The following is a 19,489-nucleotide window of genomic DNA, read 5'->3' on the forward strand; positions in this document are numbered from 1 at the left end:
TTCCTTCCTTCCTTCCTTCCTTCCTTCCTTCCTTCCTTCCTTCCTTCTTTCTTTCTTTCTTTCTTTCCTTTCTTTCCTTCTCTCTTTCTCTTTCTTTCTTTCGACTGGGTTTTACCATGTCAGCCAGACAGGTCTCTAACTCCTGACCTCAAGTGATCTGCTCTCCTCGGCCTCCCAAAGTGCTGGGATTACAGGTGTGATCCCGGCTGAAAAATCACCTTCTATCAGATCTTTATGTCATAGCTTGATTGTCAAATGATATAAAGATAAACCACAAATTAATTTCCTCAACAGGCAATAGCACTTAAAAATTCATAACTCAGAATTCTGTTCATAGTTTATGGTAAAGGACAATACATTTAAATGGCTTTCCTAAGAACTTGGGTTTCAATGATAGGAAATATCAGTTAAGTTGGGGTTCTTTTCCCACTAGGTAATATGAGACAAGCATATATGTTTTTATTTATTATTTACACTAACGTTTTGAATGAAGGCAGAACATTTGCTTAACTAAACCCAAGAGTTGCCTTCATAAAATAAATGTAAAGAAAGTCTTAGCCTTAGGAATTTTCTAATAATGCTATCTGGAATTAGTAATACAGAGGAAACACACAAGGAAAGGTATATTTGCTCTGGCTTAGTTTGGTTCCTGTGATCAAGCCTGCATTCTCTGCTAGTTGTTATTTGCTTTCTGTCCCAATGCCCAAGTGATGTGCCTGTTTCTCTGGGGAAGAGCCAAGAGGTTCTTTTGAATGAAAGATCCAAATAAACACAAGAACAATCTATGGAATGTTCTTTTCTCGTAACCAGGAAAGCACTACGGGGTGTACAGTTGTGAAGGCTGCAAAGGGTTCTTCAAGAGGACGATAAGGAAGGACCTCATCTACACATGTCGGGATAATAAAGATTGCCTGATTGACAAGCGTCAGCGCAACCGCTGCCAGTACTGTCGCTATCAGAAGTGCCTTGTCATGGGCATGAAGAGGGAAGGTGAGACACGTTCAATTCCAATACATGTGTCTGGACAGAGGCATTACCTAGGGCAAGGGGACATGCAGCTGCAAAACACGAGAAGTCATGGTGCCCAAAGTCATCCTAATCTCCAACCACTTCAAATTTCTTCCCCACAGGGCTCTAAAGAGAAGTCTGAATTGGAGGTTAGGATGACTTTGGGAACCATGACTTCTCGTGTATTTCAATGTACCCTTGTCCTAGGAAATGTACCCTCTCCAGAGCAAAGAGGGCAAGAGGCATCTTTCTCCTCCACATTTACCCATCCTCTCCTGGAGCCCAGATGGTGATCCCCAAACTGGACCTTCTCCGTTTTTCTTCCAGTAGCCAGGCAGCAAGTCTTAGAGCCAAGGTTTCAGGGTCTTTATGCTCTGCTCTACCAATGGATTGTCAGACTGACCTTCAGGGTGGAGGTGACTTTTCTCCTCTAATCCTAGGTCTCTCTCTGGGGAAAACTGCAGGCTTGATTTCACTCACTGAGCTTTTATACCTTAGTCTGCTTTAAATTCTTTGGCGTTGGTATATTCCATCATCTTTTGCATTGCTGGCATTACACAGGTCTGACATACCTAGCCTTCCCATTCAGAGAGACTACTGCTGTGTGTTGAAACTGTTACATCTTTTAATTTATACTGTGGTTTAGCTGGGTATTCTAGTATCAGAGAAAAAACCTCTGAAGGTGCTTTCTGTTCCTTCAGAAGATGGAAAAGTCTTTCCATTAAGTAACACAAATAAATTGAAGTGGGCAGTTAATTAACTAGCCAGCTCAAGCAGGGACATGGGGCTAGTGGTGAATCTTAATAGATTTTAGAGTAAGAAGGCCCTGCCTTTCTTTAGGGAATAAGAACAAGGAGTTCAGTGAGACCCAGCAGGCTCCTCATTGTTGAGGAACTTCTTTTCTGTGAGAAGATGACATCTGACTGACAGGGTCAATGAAGAGGGGCTCTTTGTGTCCCTGCTAACAGGGAATGTCACTCATGAGAAAACAAAATCTTGGAATCTTAACATGTCGAGATGCTAGAGGTGGCCTTACAGAGTCACCTGATCAACTGTTACCATCCTCCACATGAGGAAACAGGTTCAGAGAGGTAGGTGAAGGGAGTTTTCTGAGGTACCAAAGGCGGGCAACGAATTGACCCCAGGTCTCTGACTCCCAGATTGGCACTGATCTGTGTCTCCTTCCTGCCAGGCTGTGAAGGAACTGAGGACAGCCCTCACTGTGACATTGAAGAGCAACCTCAAAAGCAAGAGACCCAAACCTTAGCTCCTGATAATCTGCCCCACACCCCAACCTGTTCCTCACGCAGTCTTCCCCTTTCAGGAAATGACCACTTATTTTCCAGTTGCTCAGAACAAAAACCATTGACTCCCCTCTTTTTTCTTTTATTTTCTTTTTTTTTTTTTTTTTCTGGAGATGGACTCTTGCTGTATCACCAGGCTGGAGTGCAGTGGCGCGATCTTGGCAACCTGCACACCCACCCCACCCCCTCCGCCTCCTGATTTCAAGCGATTCTCCTGCCTCAGCCTCCAAGTATCTGGGATTACAGGCATGTGCCACCACTCTTAGCTATTTTTTATAATTTTAGTGGAGATGAGGTTTCACCATGTTGGCCAGGATGGTCTCGATCTCCTGACCTCGTGATCCACCCACCTTGGCCTCGTGATCCACCAGCACTCCCAAAGTGCTGGAATTGTAGGCGTGAGCCACCGTACCTGGCCGACTCCCCTCCTTCTTCACACATCACATGCAGTGGGTGAGGACACTTTGTCTCTTCCTCAAAATATGCCCAGAATCTTTCCATGTTTCACTATTTTTACCACTACCCCCCAATCCAAGCCACTGTCTTCTGTAGTGATCTACATAGCATCCTAAGACATCTCCCTGCTTTTATCTTTGTCCTTCTACAGTCTCTTCTTAGCACAGTAGACAAAAGGAGGTTTTGAACAAGTAGACTGGGTCAAGGTACTCCTTTGCCAAAATGCTCCAATGTCTTTCCTTATCACCCAGAAAAAAAGGCAAAAATCTTTGTTATGACTTAAGGTTGTACATGGTCTGGATGCCCTGTTATCTCTCAGCCTTAACCTTCCTGGCCTCTTTGCTGGTCCTCAACTATACCAGGGATGTGCCCACCTCAGGGCCTTTGCACTTGCCGTCTGTCTAGAATGGCTTCTTTTCAGGTGTCTGCGTGGTTCACTTCTCATCCTTTGGATCTTGACTCAATTCTCACTTTCTTGGTAAAGGTTTGCCTGGCTATACTGTCTAAAATTGTGCCAGGCGCCTGCAACCCTTCCTTGTCTCTTTTGCACAGCACTTATCACTATCTAACGCTTGTATTTATCTTGTTTACTCTCCGTATCCCTGAAAGCAGGGGCTTTGCCTGCTTTTCCTCCCACTGCTTTATCGCCAGTGACTAATACATTGTAGCCATTTAATAAATTGTTGAATGAATAGTTTAAACTGAATGCTAAAATTGGAAGTTTTAGAAATGTAGGAGCTCCTAAAAATGACTCATTCATTTATTCACTGAGTATTAGCTGAGTGCCTACTCTGTGCTTATGTCATACCTGCTGTGGCAGTGGGATCGATGATGTTACAGATTGGAACATATGATATAAAATACCTGCTGATGAAGACCACCTTTTTTTCACTAGGATGGAATTGATACTCCCTGGAGCTTCCCTCACCGTGATTATCAGGACGAAACTAATAACTACAAGGGTTTCTCCCATTAACAAGAGTCCAGTGGCTGCAGGGTCATTCTTTTCCTCCTAAAACACTTGAGATAAGTTTCCAGTTGACTTGGAAAAATAACAGTTTTCATTAAGCTCATGATATTGAATTAAAAGAAAGTGAATGGCCTCAGCCAGAGAAACCATCATTTCTATTTCTCTAGAGTTAGTCTTATCCATCTCTCAAAACTCAGGCTGAATATCCCCAGCTCAGTTAGGAACAGAGTAGTTGATAGGCCAAATGTTGGGAAGTGTGATTCTTTATTTATTTATTTATTTTATAAAAAGGAAGGAAAAGAGGGACATGTGAACTGTAAGAAACTAGACAGTTCTTGTAAATCTAGCATGGTTTGTGTACTTTAATAGAAAATTGGACCCAGTTTTTGCTCCTGCATTTTTTTTTAAAAAGAATGTGGAGAAACAGAAAGAATAATGAAAAGCAGAGTAGTAAAAATTAGGAGGGGGGAAGGAGCTCTTAGGGAACTTTCTAAAGAGATCAGTACCATTTACCCTGACAAAGAGAAGGTAAAGAAGTGAATCAATTCCTCCTCTCGCTATATAAGAGGCCACATTCAAAAGGCTACTGGATAGCCTGTCCTTCACCACCATCATTTCTGGTATTGATTTATAGAATTTGGGGCTCAGTTTGCACTCTTTCTTGAGGACAATAATAATAACATCCTGCAACAGATAACAGAAAGATAATGGAAATCACACAGATAAAGAGATGGAACTGGGGTAGGCACAGAATTTACCTGCCTGGGGACCAGGGGCCAGGACCTGTTACCCTTTTAGGATACATAATGTTAAAGTTAGAGCGGACATTTTCTATTCTCAAAGGTAACACATCCATTTCCTGAAAGAAGAATCAGAGGTTCAGAGAGCCTAGGGACGTGCACCAGCTCACACAGCAAGCAAATGGCAGACCTGGTATAGGACTGGGACCCTCTGATTCTTGGGCCACCTTGGGAATTCTGGAATGTCTATTTCCATAATTTCTGGTCATATGCATGTAGTTTCCAGACTGGAGATTGGATTACTTTAAGGCTGTTCCTGGGCAGCATTGGTGAGCCCTGTGTGGTCTTTATCAATAGAACTAGTCCAGTACCTTGGAGCAGCACTGGGAGGTTACAGATGGGCCCAGGAGGAGCCGTTGTAGGTGCTTGTGCTGGCTCCACCGTAGCCTACCATATGCCCTCAGATATGTCACTAGTTTCTCTATGGCTCATATTATGTCAGAGGGTTATCGTGAGAATTAAATAAAATATAATCTGTCTAAAATGTTGGGCATAATTCCTGACATAGAGAAAGAGCTTCTTAAATGTTGGCTATTGTAGTAAGTACAGAATAATCACATGTTGGATGAATGGTTAAAATCCTTTCCTAAGGCAGGAGTTTGGGACTATTTTTGATCATCCAGGGTTCCCTGGATGCACCATGTTGTGTGTTGTAACAGTAGCTTAGAATGTCTGACACGTAGAAGCTACCCACCAGTAACAATATATGACTCCTCATTTACGACAGGAAGATTTAAGCACAAAGAGTAAAAGTGAACAGCAAAGGGTTTGCTCAATTAATGGCAAAACTGGAATTAGAATCTAATTCCATGACACCAAGGTTATTTTCTTTGAAGCTTGAAGGTTATTTTCCTTGAGTGTTACAAGTCTGTAGAAGAAAAGATTGAGGACCACGAATGAAACTTAACTTAGTTTGCTTTCCCTCATCTTTTAAAGTCAAAACAAATAGAAGCTCATAACCTACCTTTAAAAAATTAATATAAGAAGCATTCACGTTTCCCAGTAAATCCAACTATAATAAAAAATACATATTATGACAGTCTACATGTTGTCAGTGAATGAAGGCTGATAGAGTGAGCAGAAAGTAAGGATGAGACAGAAAGAGGAAGAACCACAGGAGAGAGGAAGAGGCCAAAGAGGGAGATGGAGAGATGAGGCAAGGGGCTAAAAAGACATAAAGGGAAAGAGAAAATAATTGTTTATATTGAGTTTTTTGTAATTGCTTCATTCACCCCTACAGTATTATCTCAGTTAGGTATTGAAGAGTACCAACCTTAGTACCAGCCTTAACTATCTCAGTTAATCCCTGGTTCACAGATAAGGGAACTAGGGCTTACTCGGCTCAGTCATACGTCCAGTGTCATTTAGCAGGGAAGGGGTAGAGTTATACAGGTATTGATCGACTTACCACCTATGCAACTTACGACCATTCAACTTTATGACCACAATCGCTAGCCATGACTGCTCCGCGTCTGGCAGCGCAAACGCTGCCCAGCTGGGCGTACGACAGTGCGGACCAGCTTCCGGCAGCACTACCATCTCCGCGTGCACCATTTCAACTGTACATATAGCCTACTCAACTTACGACCAAATCGTGTTATGACCGGTCTGCGGTCCCGACCGTGGTCATAAGTCGAGCACTAGCTGTATGTGGAAAAGCTTTCTTTGACTCCAACGTACATGTTTTTTGCTCCTATTTTCCCTTTCTTCTCCTTGCTGTTCTCTCTCCTTTCTGTTTCCACTTCCCCTTGTTCCTTTTCTCCTTTCTACCCTCCCGGCCTCTCTCTCAGTCACACAGTACCATTTGCGTCTTGAAGCTTTTTGGCGTGTCTCCACTAAGCTTTGGAGTCTAAGTTGTGTTTTTGCAGTCATACCCTTCTCTGACCTACCTCGAAAGACAGATACGGCTCGCATGACAAACTAGATGTTCGGCATTGCGGTTCCAGTCCATTCTGCAGCCTCTGTGGCTCGTTATCTCCTGAGAGAGTAGGAGGCACTCTTGCAAGTGGACTACGGGGAGGAAGGGAGAGAGATCAGAAATTGGAGCTGCTAGTGGAGTAGCTGTCACTGAGTTTCAGGCTAGTCACCTGCTTAAAGGATAATTTTCTTGACTCTTGGGATGTAAAAAATGTGTTCTAATGTTGAATTCTGTTTATTGCTGTTGTGACTAAGATGGAAACTACAGCCTTCTAGATGATGGAAACTAACTTAACAGAGACTTTTCTCCTGATGAAGGGCGTAGAATTGGAGGGGGCAGGGGTCTGTTTTCAACCTAATGTATAGACATGGAGGCTTCTGAGAGTTGGGCTGAACCTTGATGAAAACCCTGAGCTTTGGAGAGGCTGAGATAATTCCAACCTACACCTTTGCCTATGTACCCTCCCCCACCTCCAAAATCAGCCACAGATTCTGAAATGTCATCTAGGTGACATCCCTCCACCCCTTCACTTACTAAATACCCACAGCTGGCTCCCTGAAGATCTTCCCTGACAAGTCAGATCAGGTGATGTTGTGTTCAAGCTGGTGCACTAGGGGCAGACCTAATGGGACGTGAATGCCAAGGATGATGCATAGGATCTGACAGAGGGAGTTTTTAAAGTAATGTGCTTGCTACTTAACTCTTTCATGCTCACAGTTTTTTAGAGGCAGCAGGTAGAGGAAGAATGTGGGGATCTGCAGGGATAGCAGGGAGACGGTGGCCCATTAGAAGATAAAGAGTTTATTAAAGCTTAAGATGCACACTTCTTAGTGTGGTCACCATAATGCATTGGAAAGAATATGCACTAAAGTACCCCTCCTTCTACATAGGCGTAAGCAAACAGCTTTGCTTTCATTGTTTCATCTGTCAACATTACAACATTCCCAATTCAGGATCATGATGATTCCCTTTCACAGATGAGTAAGTTGAGGCTTAGGTGGGTAATACATTTTCCCATCGTTGTTGTGGGTATTATGATAACCTCTGCATGTCCTGCTGCATGTCAGCTGTGCAAGAAGAAAGACAGAGGAGCCGGGAGCGAGCCGAGAGTGAGGCAGAATGTGCCAGTAGTGGTCATGAAGACATGCCCGTGGAGAGAATTCTAGAAGCTGAACTTGCTGTTGAACCAAAGACAGAATCCTATGGTGACATGAACATGGAGAACTCGGTATGTGCTCTTAGATACACATGTGTGTTCCATTTCTTGGATAGGGCTGGAAATGGGAGAAAGGGGTGTATTCGAGTCCTGGGACCTGTCCTCTCAGTACTTTCTTCCTTTTTCAGACAAATGACCCTGTTACCAACATATGTCATGCGGCTGACAAGCAGCTTTTCACCCTCGTCGAATGGGCCAAGCGTATTCCCCACTTCTCTGACCTCACCTTGGAGGACCAGGTCATTCTGCTTCGGGCAGGTAAAGTATATTGGCTGCCTTTCTCTCTGGGACAATTTTGAAATTGCTCTTGGGATCCTAAAAAACGTGGCCTGATGAAGCTGCAGCACATCCAAGCTATGTACCATGTTGATGATGAAATAACCCCATGCAGAGTTGTTTATTCCCAATTGAAACATTGTTAAGGAAGGAGTGGGACTCTTTTCCCATGCAAATTTTACCATGGCTTTATAATTTGCATACGTTTTTCAAAGACTGTTCAATCATTTTTATTGAGGATAATTTGAAGCAGCACCTCATTATTGTAATGCAATTGGCAAATATCTCACCCATTTCATGGGTGAGATAAAGAAGCCAAAGATGTTTGCTTAAGCGTGTACTAGATGAGTTCCATGATCTTCCTGTTTTAAGACTCTGTGTGCTGTATTTTCTCTTGCCTCCTATTTCTGGGACACTTGCAGACCGTTGACAAACTCCATATCTCCTGTTTGTCACTGAGCCAGTAGGGAAATATTATGACGATTGGCTGAGCATTGGGAACCAGTCCATTCATTCATCCCTGTTAGATAATGAGCACTCATTGATTGTCAGCTGGAAGCTACGTACTGTGTTGGGAGCTACTAGACAATGACAAAGAAACAAAACTAGGTTGTCAGGTTCTGGGGGCAGAGACTGCAAGGTATGTTAGCTTTGTCCACCCTGGCAGCTAACATAGTGACTATTATCTGCTAAATGTTCAATCCACATTGTTGACTGATTAAAAAAAAAAAAAGAAAGAATCCTTGTCCTCAAGCTGTCATTCTGGGTTGCATCTGAGAGAGAGTAGGGGATGTGCAGAGCCGTAAGTCAGCAGACTCCAGTCTTACCCTTTGTTTCTTGCCTAATTAGCTGTGTCCTCTTGAACTAATTCTTAACCTCCCTAGATTTTCAATTCTGCTTGTGTTATGTGGGATAATAGTACATGCCTTGGGTGATTATAAAGAAAGAAAGAATGTGGTCTGTTTTCCCTCAAGACCTCCTCCTTATTCTTGCAGGGTGGAATGAATTGCTGATTGCCTCTTTCTCCCACCGCTCAGTTTCCGTGCAGGATGGCATCCTTCTGGCCACGGGTTTACATGTCCACCGGAGCAGTGCCCATAGTGCTGGGGTCGGCTCCATCTTTGACAGGTGTCTCTCTTCTGCTTTCAGTATTTGTGTGTATTATGTATGTGTATGTATACACATGTGTATATACATGAATTCTCATGTGGGCATGAACCTCTGGGTAGTGCTGGGATGGAGGATGGGCAGCTCAGCTGCATGTGACTATGCAGAGACCACTTGGCACATGAAACTATAAACCTGGGGAATGAGGGAGAGATTAAAATAAATGTTGAGATCACAATAAGATGGAGCCAGTCAGAGGCCAGCACAGTTGCCAGGCAGATGGAAGAACCTGTTATCCCAATGGGTTTTCCAAGAAGAGATTAGATCTTGACACCAGCTAGTGAGTTGTGGGTGGAGAGGGTGAACGGCTTATCCTAGGGGTCAGGGATGGGAAAGGGATCAGGATCTGTCCGCAAGAGGACAGGCCAAATGAGCTGTTCATGCCGGGCTCTGGGTGATCTCAGAAGGAGGCCTGCAGCAGGAGCGAACCCATCTTGGTCAGGCAGGGACACCCTGGCAGACATTCTGGGCCTTAAATGATACTAAAGGAAAATTAAACCATCTGCCAAGGAGTCAAATAAAATGAGTAGTTAATGACTTGAGCGTGGGAGGATGGAGAACTGGTAAAGAGGAGAATTCAGTTGAAATTAATCTCTCTGTCCAGTGCCAGGGCCCTGTGGCCCCTTTCCACCTCCATGGTAAATGGTCTTTTTTTTTTTTTTTTTTTATCATGTGCACATCCACTGAACTGTCTCTACTATTTTCCTGCCCTTTCCCACATGTTCCATGTAGAGTCCAAAATGGCATTTGGAATGACCCATCCCCCTTCACGGTGCCTGGACATTTGTACCAGTTCACTGACTCTGCGCTCTGCTGTGCTTTTCTAGATATGCAATGCCCTTGGCTTGCTTTGCGTGTTGCATTTCTAATTTCCAAGACTTCCATGATGCCTTTCCGGTTCCCTGCTCGGAGTTAATTGCTGCCTCTTTGGAGCCCACTTGGACTTTGCTCATGGCTGTTATATTCCCGGGCTTTGTGTTGCTGCTTGTTTTTATGTCTGTTTCTTTAGTTAAGCTGTAATCTTGCAATGAGGGGTTGCATCTTTTTCATTTCTGTGTCCCTAGTACCTGGTACATCGTCTGGGAACAGAGTGGGTGTATAAAAATTTTGGTTGAATTCATTGTATTGACTCTTGGCCTGGTACTCTTGGTTTTCTCATTACCTGCTCCTTTCCTCTTAACAGAGTTCTAACTGAGCTGGTTTCCAAAATGAAAGACATGCAGATGGACAAGTCAGAGCTGGGGTGCCTGCGAGCCATTGTGCTCTTTAACCCAGGTAACCGCCCTTGGACCCCAGAGGCTGTGTGTGCTCAGCCCTTCCATGGCCAGCCTCCATTGCTCCCATGTTGTTGGTCCTCCAGCTCAGCTGAGACAGAGATGGCAGAGCCGGGAATCCAGGAGAACTCACAGTGTCAGCTACAGCCATCTTAAAAAAATGTTTTGAATGGGCATGGCAGGCACATGTCTGGGGCAAGTGGGGAAGATGAAAAATGAGAGTGGCCCAGGGTGGCAGTGAAGGGGGTGGTAAAAAGCAGTCAGATTCTGGATAGATTTCTAGGTAAAGCCACTGTGATTTGCTGATGGATTGAATATAGGATGTGAAAGAAAGAAAGGAGTTAAATATGACTCCCTGGTTTTTTTTTTTTTAATTTTGTTTTCCTGAACAATGGGAAAAATGAAGTTCTTATTCACTGAGGTGGGGAAAACTCCATGAGGAGCAGGTTTTGAGAGTAGGTGGGTAGGAATCAGGATCTTGTCTTTGGACATTAAAATAGGAGATGGGTAAGTAGATACCCAACAGTGGCTGCCCAGAAAGCTCATATGAGTCTGGACCTCATGGGAGAAGCCAGGACCAGAGACGTACATCTGAGAGCTGGCAGCCTCTGCCTGTGTAAGGCCATGACACTGGGGTGAGATCATCTGGGGAGACAGAGCAGAGAAGAGGGCTGGGGACTGAGCCCTGGGGCATGCCAACATTTAGAGGTCAGGGAGAAAAGGAAGAGCCAGCAAAGGAACCTGAGAAGGGGCAGGCAGTGAGATAGGGAGAGAATCAGAAGGGTGGTGTCCTGGAGGCTCAGGGAAAATAGTCTTTTATGAAGGAGTTGATCAGCTCCAGCAAACGCAGCTGTGGTCAAGAAAGATGAACCTTCAGAATGAGGAGTCACTAGTGCAGGGGCTTTACCTCCAGAATTAGGCAGTTAGTTCACTGATGCAGGACATGTGCCAGTTCAGCTTTTGTGCCTCATCTTATCATTCAGTTCATGCTTAGCACATAGATACTCAGTAAATGTGTGCAGGTAGTATTTTGAGAATGGCCTGGATAAAGTAAAGCTCTCCTCTTTAGAGTCAGTGGTGGGTACATTTGCCTATTAATGGAATTTAAAATCTTTGCCCCAAGAGTTTGTTGGGTAAGCTGGGCACAGAAAGAAGAGCAAGGGGGCACGAATGATCAGCTTTGTTTATTTCACACTTGTTTTCATCCAGGGTGTCTCTAGTAACTCTAGGGAGGGTGGCCAGAGGGAACGGGGACAGCTTCTGCTGGAAGGTGTGTAACCAAAGGCTAAATCACTCATCTCCTTTAGATGCCAAGGGCCTCTCCAACCCCTCTGAGGTGGAGACTCTGCGAGAGAAGGTTTATGCCACCCTCGAGGCCTACACCAAGCAGAAGTATCCGGAACAGCCAGGCAGGTGAGAGAGTGTCGGCAGGATAGTCACGGCAGCAAGGACTCCACTCTTCATCCCCTGAGCTCCTAATGTGCAGCAGGCACTGTTTAGGTGTTTTCACATGTTATTTAATCTTCATAACAAGCTGAAAATGACAAAAGTATTAACTCCACAGGGCTATTGGCCTTGTCTGTCTTGCTCACCATTCACTCCTCTAGCCTCAACACATAAAGCAGTGCCCGACACATGGTACACATCTTTAAATGGAGGATAAATAGCAAACAAATGTATAAATGTGGGAATTATTATCTCCAATTTCTGTCAGTAAACAGAACCTCAGAAAAGTTAAGTGACTTGCCGAAGACCATAATGCCAGCACGCAGTGGAGGTGAGATGGGAACCCACTGGGTGTGATTTCACAGAGCCTGTGTTCACGGTGTGACTGCATTGCTTTCTGTCTGCCCCCGTAGAAACTCCCACGCAGTACAAAGTACAGGCTTTGGTAGCTGGAAGATGTGGTTGCTGGTCCCCAGGTGCCATGTGTGTGGTATCTGGCAAGGTGCTGGGTTTGAGTCTAGGCTTCTCATTTGGAAAGAAGGATATTGGTCTAGCAGATCTCTGAGGCCATCTAGCAATATAGGTATTTCTGAGTTATTAAAAAATATTCTCAAAAGTTTCTTCCAAAGTACAGTTAAGCAAAAGAGTTTTCCCTCTCTGCTAATGCCAGCTAAAATGAGGAAATATGATCCTCAAATCTCATAGAAAACTGGAAATGAAACTGAAAAGACTGTCTTAAAGACATTAATTTTGTTGGGGCGATTAATTTTACATGCTCCCAGCGCTGACTAATGATTTATATTCCTCCGTGAAGTCTAATATCTACTTAGATGTTTATCCTGAATCATAAGCCAACATCTAGCAATTGTCAAGAAGCGGTTGAGCTGTGTTTTTTGTTGGAGGCTGTGGATGAATTCGAGTAGGTGGGTTTTGGCCCTTTGGTGCAATGAATAGGCAGGGCCTAGTATATTAGTGAGATTAAGCTGTAATAATAGACCCACCAAATGCCAGCAGTTTAACACAAACATCTATTCCTTGCTCAGAAATCTGGGTGGGCAGTCAGTTCAGAGAGGTGGCTGTCTTGCATGCTGTCACTCAGGGATCAAAGCTCCTTTTTCTTGTGTCTTCACCATGACCCAGAGCCATACTGTGTTTTGCATCCAGATGAAGGAAGGGGGAAGAGGTAGAGGAGTGGGGAGGCCAGGCCATACGCGTCAGACCTGGGACTTAGAGGGCCCTCATCTTTTCACTCACTTTCTTTGGCTGACACCAAGTCATGTGTCTCAGCTGGCCACAAAGGAGGCTGGAGAATGTGTCCTGCTGTATGCCAAGGAAGAGAAGAAAAGGCTGGTATTTAGTGAACCTGGCACTTCACTATAGATGAGAAGATGAGAGAGCTCTGGCCAAGGGGTCAGGACCTGGCTGCCAGCATTAGCTTGGCCTCTGTTAGGTGTGAGCCCTAGGCAAGTCATAGTAACTGAAGCCCTGAGTTGGATACTTTCTATCAAACCTTTCATTTTTGAACACGTATTTGTATGCAGGGCATTAGAAATAGTGAGTGTCGTATATATCATTTTCCTGAAACTGGCTCTATGTCTTGCCGTTTCTCTTAAAAAACAAACAAAAACTCCAACTCGCTTTTTTCCTAATTATAAAAGCAATGCATACTTTGGCTAAAAAAAAAATAGAAAAATATTTTGAAAAAACACGTGGTGGCTCACACCTGTAATCCCAGCACTTTGGGAGGCTGAGGTGGGCGGATCACCTGAGGTCAAGAGTTCGAGACCAGCCTGACCAACATGGAGAAACAGCGTCTCTACTAATAATACAAAACTTACCGGGGCTTGGTGGTGCATGCCTGTAATCCTAGCTATTCAGGAGGCTGAGGCACGAGAATTGCTTGAACCTGAGAGGCGGAGGTTGTGGTGACCTGAGATCGCACCATTGCACTCCAGCCTGGGCAGCAAGAGTGAAACTCTGTCAAAAAAAAAAAAAGTAGGTAATAAAAACTTACTGGAAATATTTTGGTATATTTCTTTCCAGTATCCTCATGTGTCTATTATGTATTATGTGTATCGTGTATGCATTTCTAGATATGAAATTATACAGTTTGGTGTATTATTTTCTTCCCTTAGCCATTCTAGGAATTTTATTCAGTTATTGACAACTACAAATTGTCATTTCCAATGGCTTTGTAATATTTTGCAATGTGAACATATCCTAATGTATTTAGTCATTGCCCTGTGATGGACATTGGGTTGTTTCCAATGCATATCACTGTGAAAACTTTGGAACTTGACTCTTCTGCTGGACGAGGGCTGGCAGGAGCCTAGGCTGCCTTCACACACTGAGGAGAGAGGCCAACACTTGTTGCCAGGACTAGGGAGAGCCTGGAACAGCAGAGAGGTGGCAGAGGATGGGTACCCTACATGTCTCCTGTGTTCGTCCAGCACAGCTTGGACTGAGGGTGACTGCCCTGATTAAGTGTTCGTAGTTGGCTCAGCAGGTAAAACAGGGGGGTCACTGGCCAGGTAGGTGAGTGTGTTGAGGGCTGGTCACCTCAGTTCTGCAGAATGTGGTTGAAGGGGATCCTGGCACAGCCAGGTGGAGGTGGATTTCTCAGTGGTAGAGTGCTGCCACTCTGTGGAGATGTCTCAGAAGTGCATGTCACGGGCTGCGTTCTGCTTTCTCTGGTCAGAAAGCAGAGATCAAAAGTCAGGTCACAGAGCTCTTGCACACACAGCAGGTGCCTCCAAAGGCATAAATCCCCCTTGTTGCTCAGGGGTGAGGAATGCGTTGGCAGTTCCATGGCTGTGACATTCATGGGTGTGTTTATTTCTATTGGCTTTGAACTCAGTTCCTAAATCCAGGTCACAAACAGAGAGCAGCAATATGATGGCATACTTAGCATTTTGCATTTTGTAAAATCTTGGCCTTTTTAGAGTAAAAAAAAACACTTTTAGGGTTAATCTTGGTGTAACTTTGCACTTATAGAGAAGCCGTTTCCTTCGCCTACTTCCATAAAGCTTACCAGCAGAGGTATGGCTGGGAGTCCAGCCTCCTTATTCTCTAACGACCTCTTTCCTGAACGGTGATGCCACTCAAATGCTTTCTGGGGCTTTACCGCTGGAGGCTTTTGCAGTAATGTGTGGCATTGGCATAGACCTTTAATTTTTCTACATAGAGAAGCAATTTCTACTTTTTTAAAGATGGTGCCACTTTATTTTTCTTGTATTGATACATTTCTTTAAAATGTCATATGGCATGAGTATAGAAATATACACATTTTCAAGGAACATTGAACTTCCAGTTTGTAACTTTTTCATGAAATATCATTGTGACACTCAGTCGAGATTCAACTGGAACCAGAAATCTCTGATTTAGGGCTACAGTGGCTAATGCGATTTTGGTCCTTGAACTTTTTATTGTAAGTTGTGAGTAGAGTGACTTCATATCTAGTAGCATTAATAACGTTAAAAGTGAGCTGGCATTGCACTGTGCGCAGAGGGCCACATAGGCAGAGTGAAAAATGTCACAGAGAGAGGTGCCCAAAAGGACATGAGATGGGAGATGAATTCCTTCACACACTGGTCTTTCTCCCTGTTGTGAATCTCACAACAAGTGTCCTCACTTATAGAAAAATGTATGTGAGGGTGTGTATGAGTGAGCATGTGAGCGTGTGTGTGGGCATGTCTTAGGACGTGTTAGAGTATGAGTGTTGAGTGTGTGTCTGCATGTTTGAGTGGTTACATGCACATGTGTGTGTGAGCATGAGTGTGCATGTATGGGTGTGAGACCTCATGCATGAGATATGTGAGAATGCATGTGCGCACATGTGTATGTGTATTGTGTAATGTGCATGACTATAGTGTGAGAGCATGTGTGAATGTGTATGCAAACGTGATGTATGTGTGAAGGTGTGTGTGCATGCACATGTGAGGTCATGTGAAAGTGCATATGAGTGGGCATGTGTATATGTGTGAGGCTGTGTGTGCAAGTGCATGTGTGTGAGGGAATGTGAGAGCATCAGAGTGTGAGTGTGCATGTGTGAGTGGTGAAGATGTGTGTGAGGGCACATGGGTGTGAAGCATGTGCGAGTGTGTATGAGAATGTGTGGGTCAGTGTGTATGCATGCGTGCATGTATGTATCCTCTCCCCAAACAGATCATAGGCTTCTCAGAGGCAGAGACCATTATTTTCTATCTCCTGTTTTCCTAATTTAAGGGTAAGCACAGACTAAGAAGTTGACCATAAAAATTCGTAACAATTGGCTGGGTGCAGTGGCTCATGCCTGTAATCCTAGCATTTTGGGAGGCCGAGGCAGGTGGATCACCTGAGGTCAGGCGTTCAAGACCAGCCTGGCCAACATGGTGAAACCTCATCTCTACTAAAAATACAAAAATTTAGCTGGGCGTGGTCGTGGGCACCCGTAATCCCAGCTACTTAGGACGCTGAGTCAGGAGAATCTCTTGAACCCGGGAGGTGGAGGTTGCAGTAAACCAATATTGCGCCATTGCACTCCAGCCTGGGCAACAAGAGCGAAACTCCCTCTCAAAAAAGAAGGTAACAATTGGTTACAAATTGGCAACAAAAATTTGGTGACTGTGAGCTGGCATTGCACTGTGCATATGCCTGTAGTCCCACCTACTTGAGAGGCAGAGGTGAGAGGATTGCTTGAGCCTAGCTACTCAGGTCCAGCCTGAGCAATATGGCGAGACCCCATTCTTAAAAAATTTTTTTGTGGGTGTGGGTAACTAAAGCAAATTGAAAGCATGGTGGCTAAAGTGGCGTTCTCAAACACGTTCATCTAACGGTGACAACTGCCACGGATTCAGCACATTCGGTGCCTCATGCTTTGCTCTAAGTTCTTCAGCAGGTCTGTGCAGATACCCGAGGGACACAGAATGTGACGAGACAGTAAGGCTGGCAACGTGAGTGGACACAGTCATCCAGTTCTTCCTCTTCCCCACTGTGAACGAGGGGAGCTGAGGGCAATCCTGGGACGTGGCTACTGAATGCAAGATTCTTGAAGGGTCATGTGCTCCAGCTTCTGCCTTTAAGGCTGACGAGCCCTCTAGCCTGTTTCTGAAGCTCTCTAGGCTTAGAGATCCTGTGACTCCCTTGTCTCCCCTTCCAGCTCTTCTATCATAGATTGGGCAAGAAGACCAAATGGACGGTCTCCCACCAGCAGGTGCAGGTGTGCGGTGCATGCCAGTCCCTGTTCCTGATGCCTCTTGGCTTCCCTGCAGGTTTGCCAAGCTGCTGCTGCGCCTCCCAGCTCTGCGCTCCATTGGCTTGAAATGCCTGGAGCACCTCTTCTTCTTCAAGCTCATCGGGGACACCCCCATTGACACCTTCCTGATGGAGATGTTGGAGACCCCGCTGCAGATCACCTGAGCCCCACCAGCCACAGCCTTCCCACCCAGGATGACCCCTGGGCAGGTGTGTGTGGACCCCCACCCCGCACTTTCCTCCACCTCCCACCCTGACCCCTTTCCTGTCCCCAAAATGTGATGCTTATAATAAAGAAAACCTTTCTACACATGAGACTTTTATAGGTGGACTTCTGTATAGATGTTAAAGGTAATACTCGTTGCTGTCTACAGGGCTGGGGGACTTTTTGGAAGTTCTTGGGAAAACTAACCAAGCCTCTGTACATATAATTGGTTTAAATTATTTTTTCACTTGCCCTGGAAAGCAAACAAATGAGTAATAAAATAATATATATGAAATTGGCACTGCTGGAGCATGGGGTGTGTTATTGTGCTACAGGGAAGTTGTCTCAGACATGGAGAAGGGGTATCAGAGGCTGGGGGTCGGTGCTGGGGCTGGGGCCCTGAGACTAAATCCCAGAGCACAATGCCCGTGTCTCAGCTGGGATTCGCTGCACAGCCAGCTTCGCCCCAGGGAAGATTCTGGGGAGACTGGGAAGAGACACTGTCTTTAAAAAAATCAACATTTTTTTTGTTTTGTTTTTTTGTTTTCCTCCTAAGAATAATGAGCAGAAAGAGACTTATTTTGATTGGAGGCAATTCAGTATAAGGCCAAAGGAGAGATGTTCTCTGTCCTGGAAGCTGGTGGAAGATCTCAGGTTCTGGGAGTTGGTAACAAAGGAATCGAGTTTTCTATTATATCATGAGCCAGCAACAACACTGAAAAGACTAGAGTACACCTAGCTTATTTTCCAATCTTATCTAACCCTACGCAGCCTGTTCTTAAAAGGGAAAGAGAGAAAACCTCTCCCATCTTCCAGCCTGGGATCTCCAGATTTACCTGGTTCTTGAAACTCAACTGCTTGCTGGACAACGAGCTCTTGGAAGGTATGGACCATGACAACACGGACGGCCCATATAGCTCACTGTTTTCAACTCACATTCCTGCCACCTACAGGACTAGGGCTTAACAGACACACACATTCATGTATGCTGTGAATTACACGGTACCTCCTAGGGTTGTAAATGTGCAGGGTGAACAACTGCACTTACCTTTTCCATACCGCAAGCACCTGACTCAGGGCCTGGTAAAGCACACAGTGATCTGTGTTGTTGAGTTGGGTTCCACACAGCTAGAAAGAATTCCCTAAACGACAATGTGGATGACATTTGTCTCATTCCCCATCAATAACTTGTCCCCTCAAAATCTCCAGGTTAACGCTCCAGTCAAAATACAATTGTGTGATCAGCGATTGCTTTACTAAAATTGCTTTACTCCTAAGAAAAATTTAGGGATCTCTTAGCCTTGGACATTAAACAATGGAAGGAAAATCTGAATTCTGCTGTTTTTTTCCTTTACTTATGTATCTGCATTTACCGTGAACTATGATGAAAATGATTGGAGAGGGGTGTTAAAATTTAATTGTATCCTCCGTGATCTCTTCCTTCTGCCAGCATAATTCACTGGACACATTCAACTGCCTTACAGGTAACCAAAAACCTTCCAGGAAAATTCACTGCTCCCCACCACTGGTGGTCACCTGAGTCCCATTCCAATTTTTTTTTTTTTTTTTAGATGGAGTTTTGCTCTGTTGCCCAGGCTGGAGTACAGGGATGGGATTCTGGCTCACAGCAACCTCTGCCTCCCAGGTCTGAGCAATTCTCCTGCCTCAGCCTCCTGAGTAGCTGGGACTACAGGTGTGTACCACTGTGCCCAGCTAATTGTTTTGTTTTTAGTAGAGAGAGGTTTTCACCATGTTGGCCAGGCTGGTCTCAACCTCCTGACCTCAAGTCATCTACCACCTCGGCCTCCCAAAGTGTTGAGATTACAACCACGAGCTACTGCGCCTGGCCCGCATTCCAATCTTTGATCCCTTTTCCAGCAAACCTTAGCTATTGCCCGCAGCCAAACACAGACTCATCAGGGCCCAGCAGGGTGCTGCACATCCATCAAGTGCAGTGTCTCCTGAACTGCTGCTGGAGAACCTCACTGAGCCTGAACAGAAGCTTGGCGGGAGCCCGGCTGTCTTTGTTGCATGGGGGCGTCCCATGAGACTCAGGGCCCCAAAGGCCAGCTCCTTCCTGAACCGGTCCTCCTTATACCGTAGCAAGAGCAACTGAGTGGGTGCTCAGCCCCACCTAGACTGAGGCTCACCTTCCCGAAGGCCTGGCTCCACAGAAGCCATGACAAACTTCTAGGGCCCACATCCCTGAAGAGTGAG

The 19,489-nt window shown here is 45.0% G+C and overlaps 1 protein-coding gene across 3 annotated transcripts in view; it reads left to right on the forward strand.

Moving 5' to 3' along the window:
- The window catches only part of RXRG (retinoid X receptor gamma), an 82,105-nt gene extending 64,723 nt beyond the window's left edge, over positions 1 to 17,382 (forward strand). For all 3 annotated transcript variants that reach the window (XM_032291541.1, XM_032291542.1, XM_032291539.1), the window contains 7 exons: positions 811 to 990; positions 7,524 to 7,684; positions 7,801 to 7,930; positions 8,944 to 9,076; positions 10,299 to 10,390; positions 11,697 to 11,802; positions 17,085 to 17,382. In XM_032291541.1, the coding sequence (XP_032147432.1) occupies positions 811 to 990; positions 7,524 to 7,684; positions 7,801 to 7,930; positions 8,944 to 9,076; positions 10,299 to 10,390; positions 11,697 to 11,802; positions 17,085 to 17,232 (950 nt within the window). In that variant the 3' untranslated portion in view covers positions 17,233 to 17,382. The remainder of the gene's footprint in view (positions 1 to 810; positions 991 to 7,523; positions 7,685 to 7,800; positions 7,931 to 8,943; positions 9,077 to 10,298; positions 10,391 to 11,696; positions 11,803 to 17,084) is intronic.
- Positions 17,383 to 19,489: the final 2,107 nt, after the last annotated feature.

The sequence above is a fragment of the Sapajus apella genome, unplaced genomic scaffold (genome assembly GCF_009761245.1).
Source record: "Sapajus apella isolate SASKATOON/1434 unplaced genomic scaffold, GSC_monkey_1.0 scaffold25, whole genome shotgun sequence".
Lineage (NCBI taxonomy): Eukaryota > Metazoa > Chordata > Mammalia > Primates > Cebidae > Sapajus > Sapajus apella.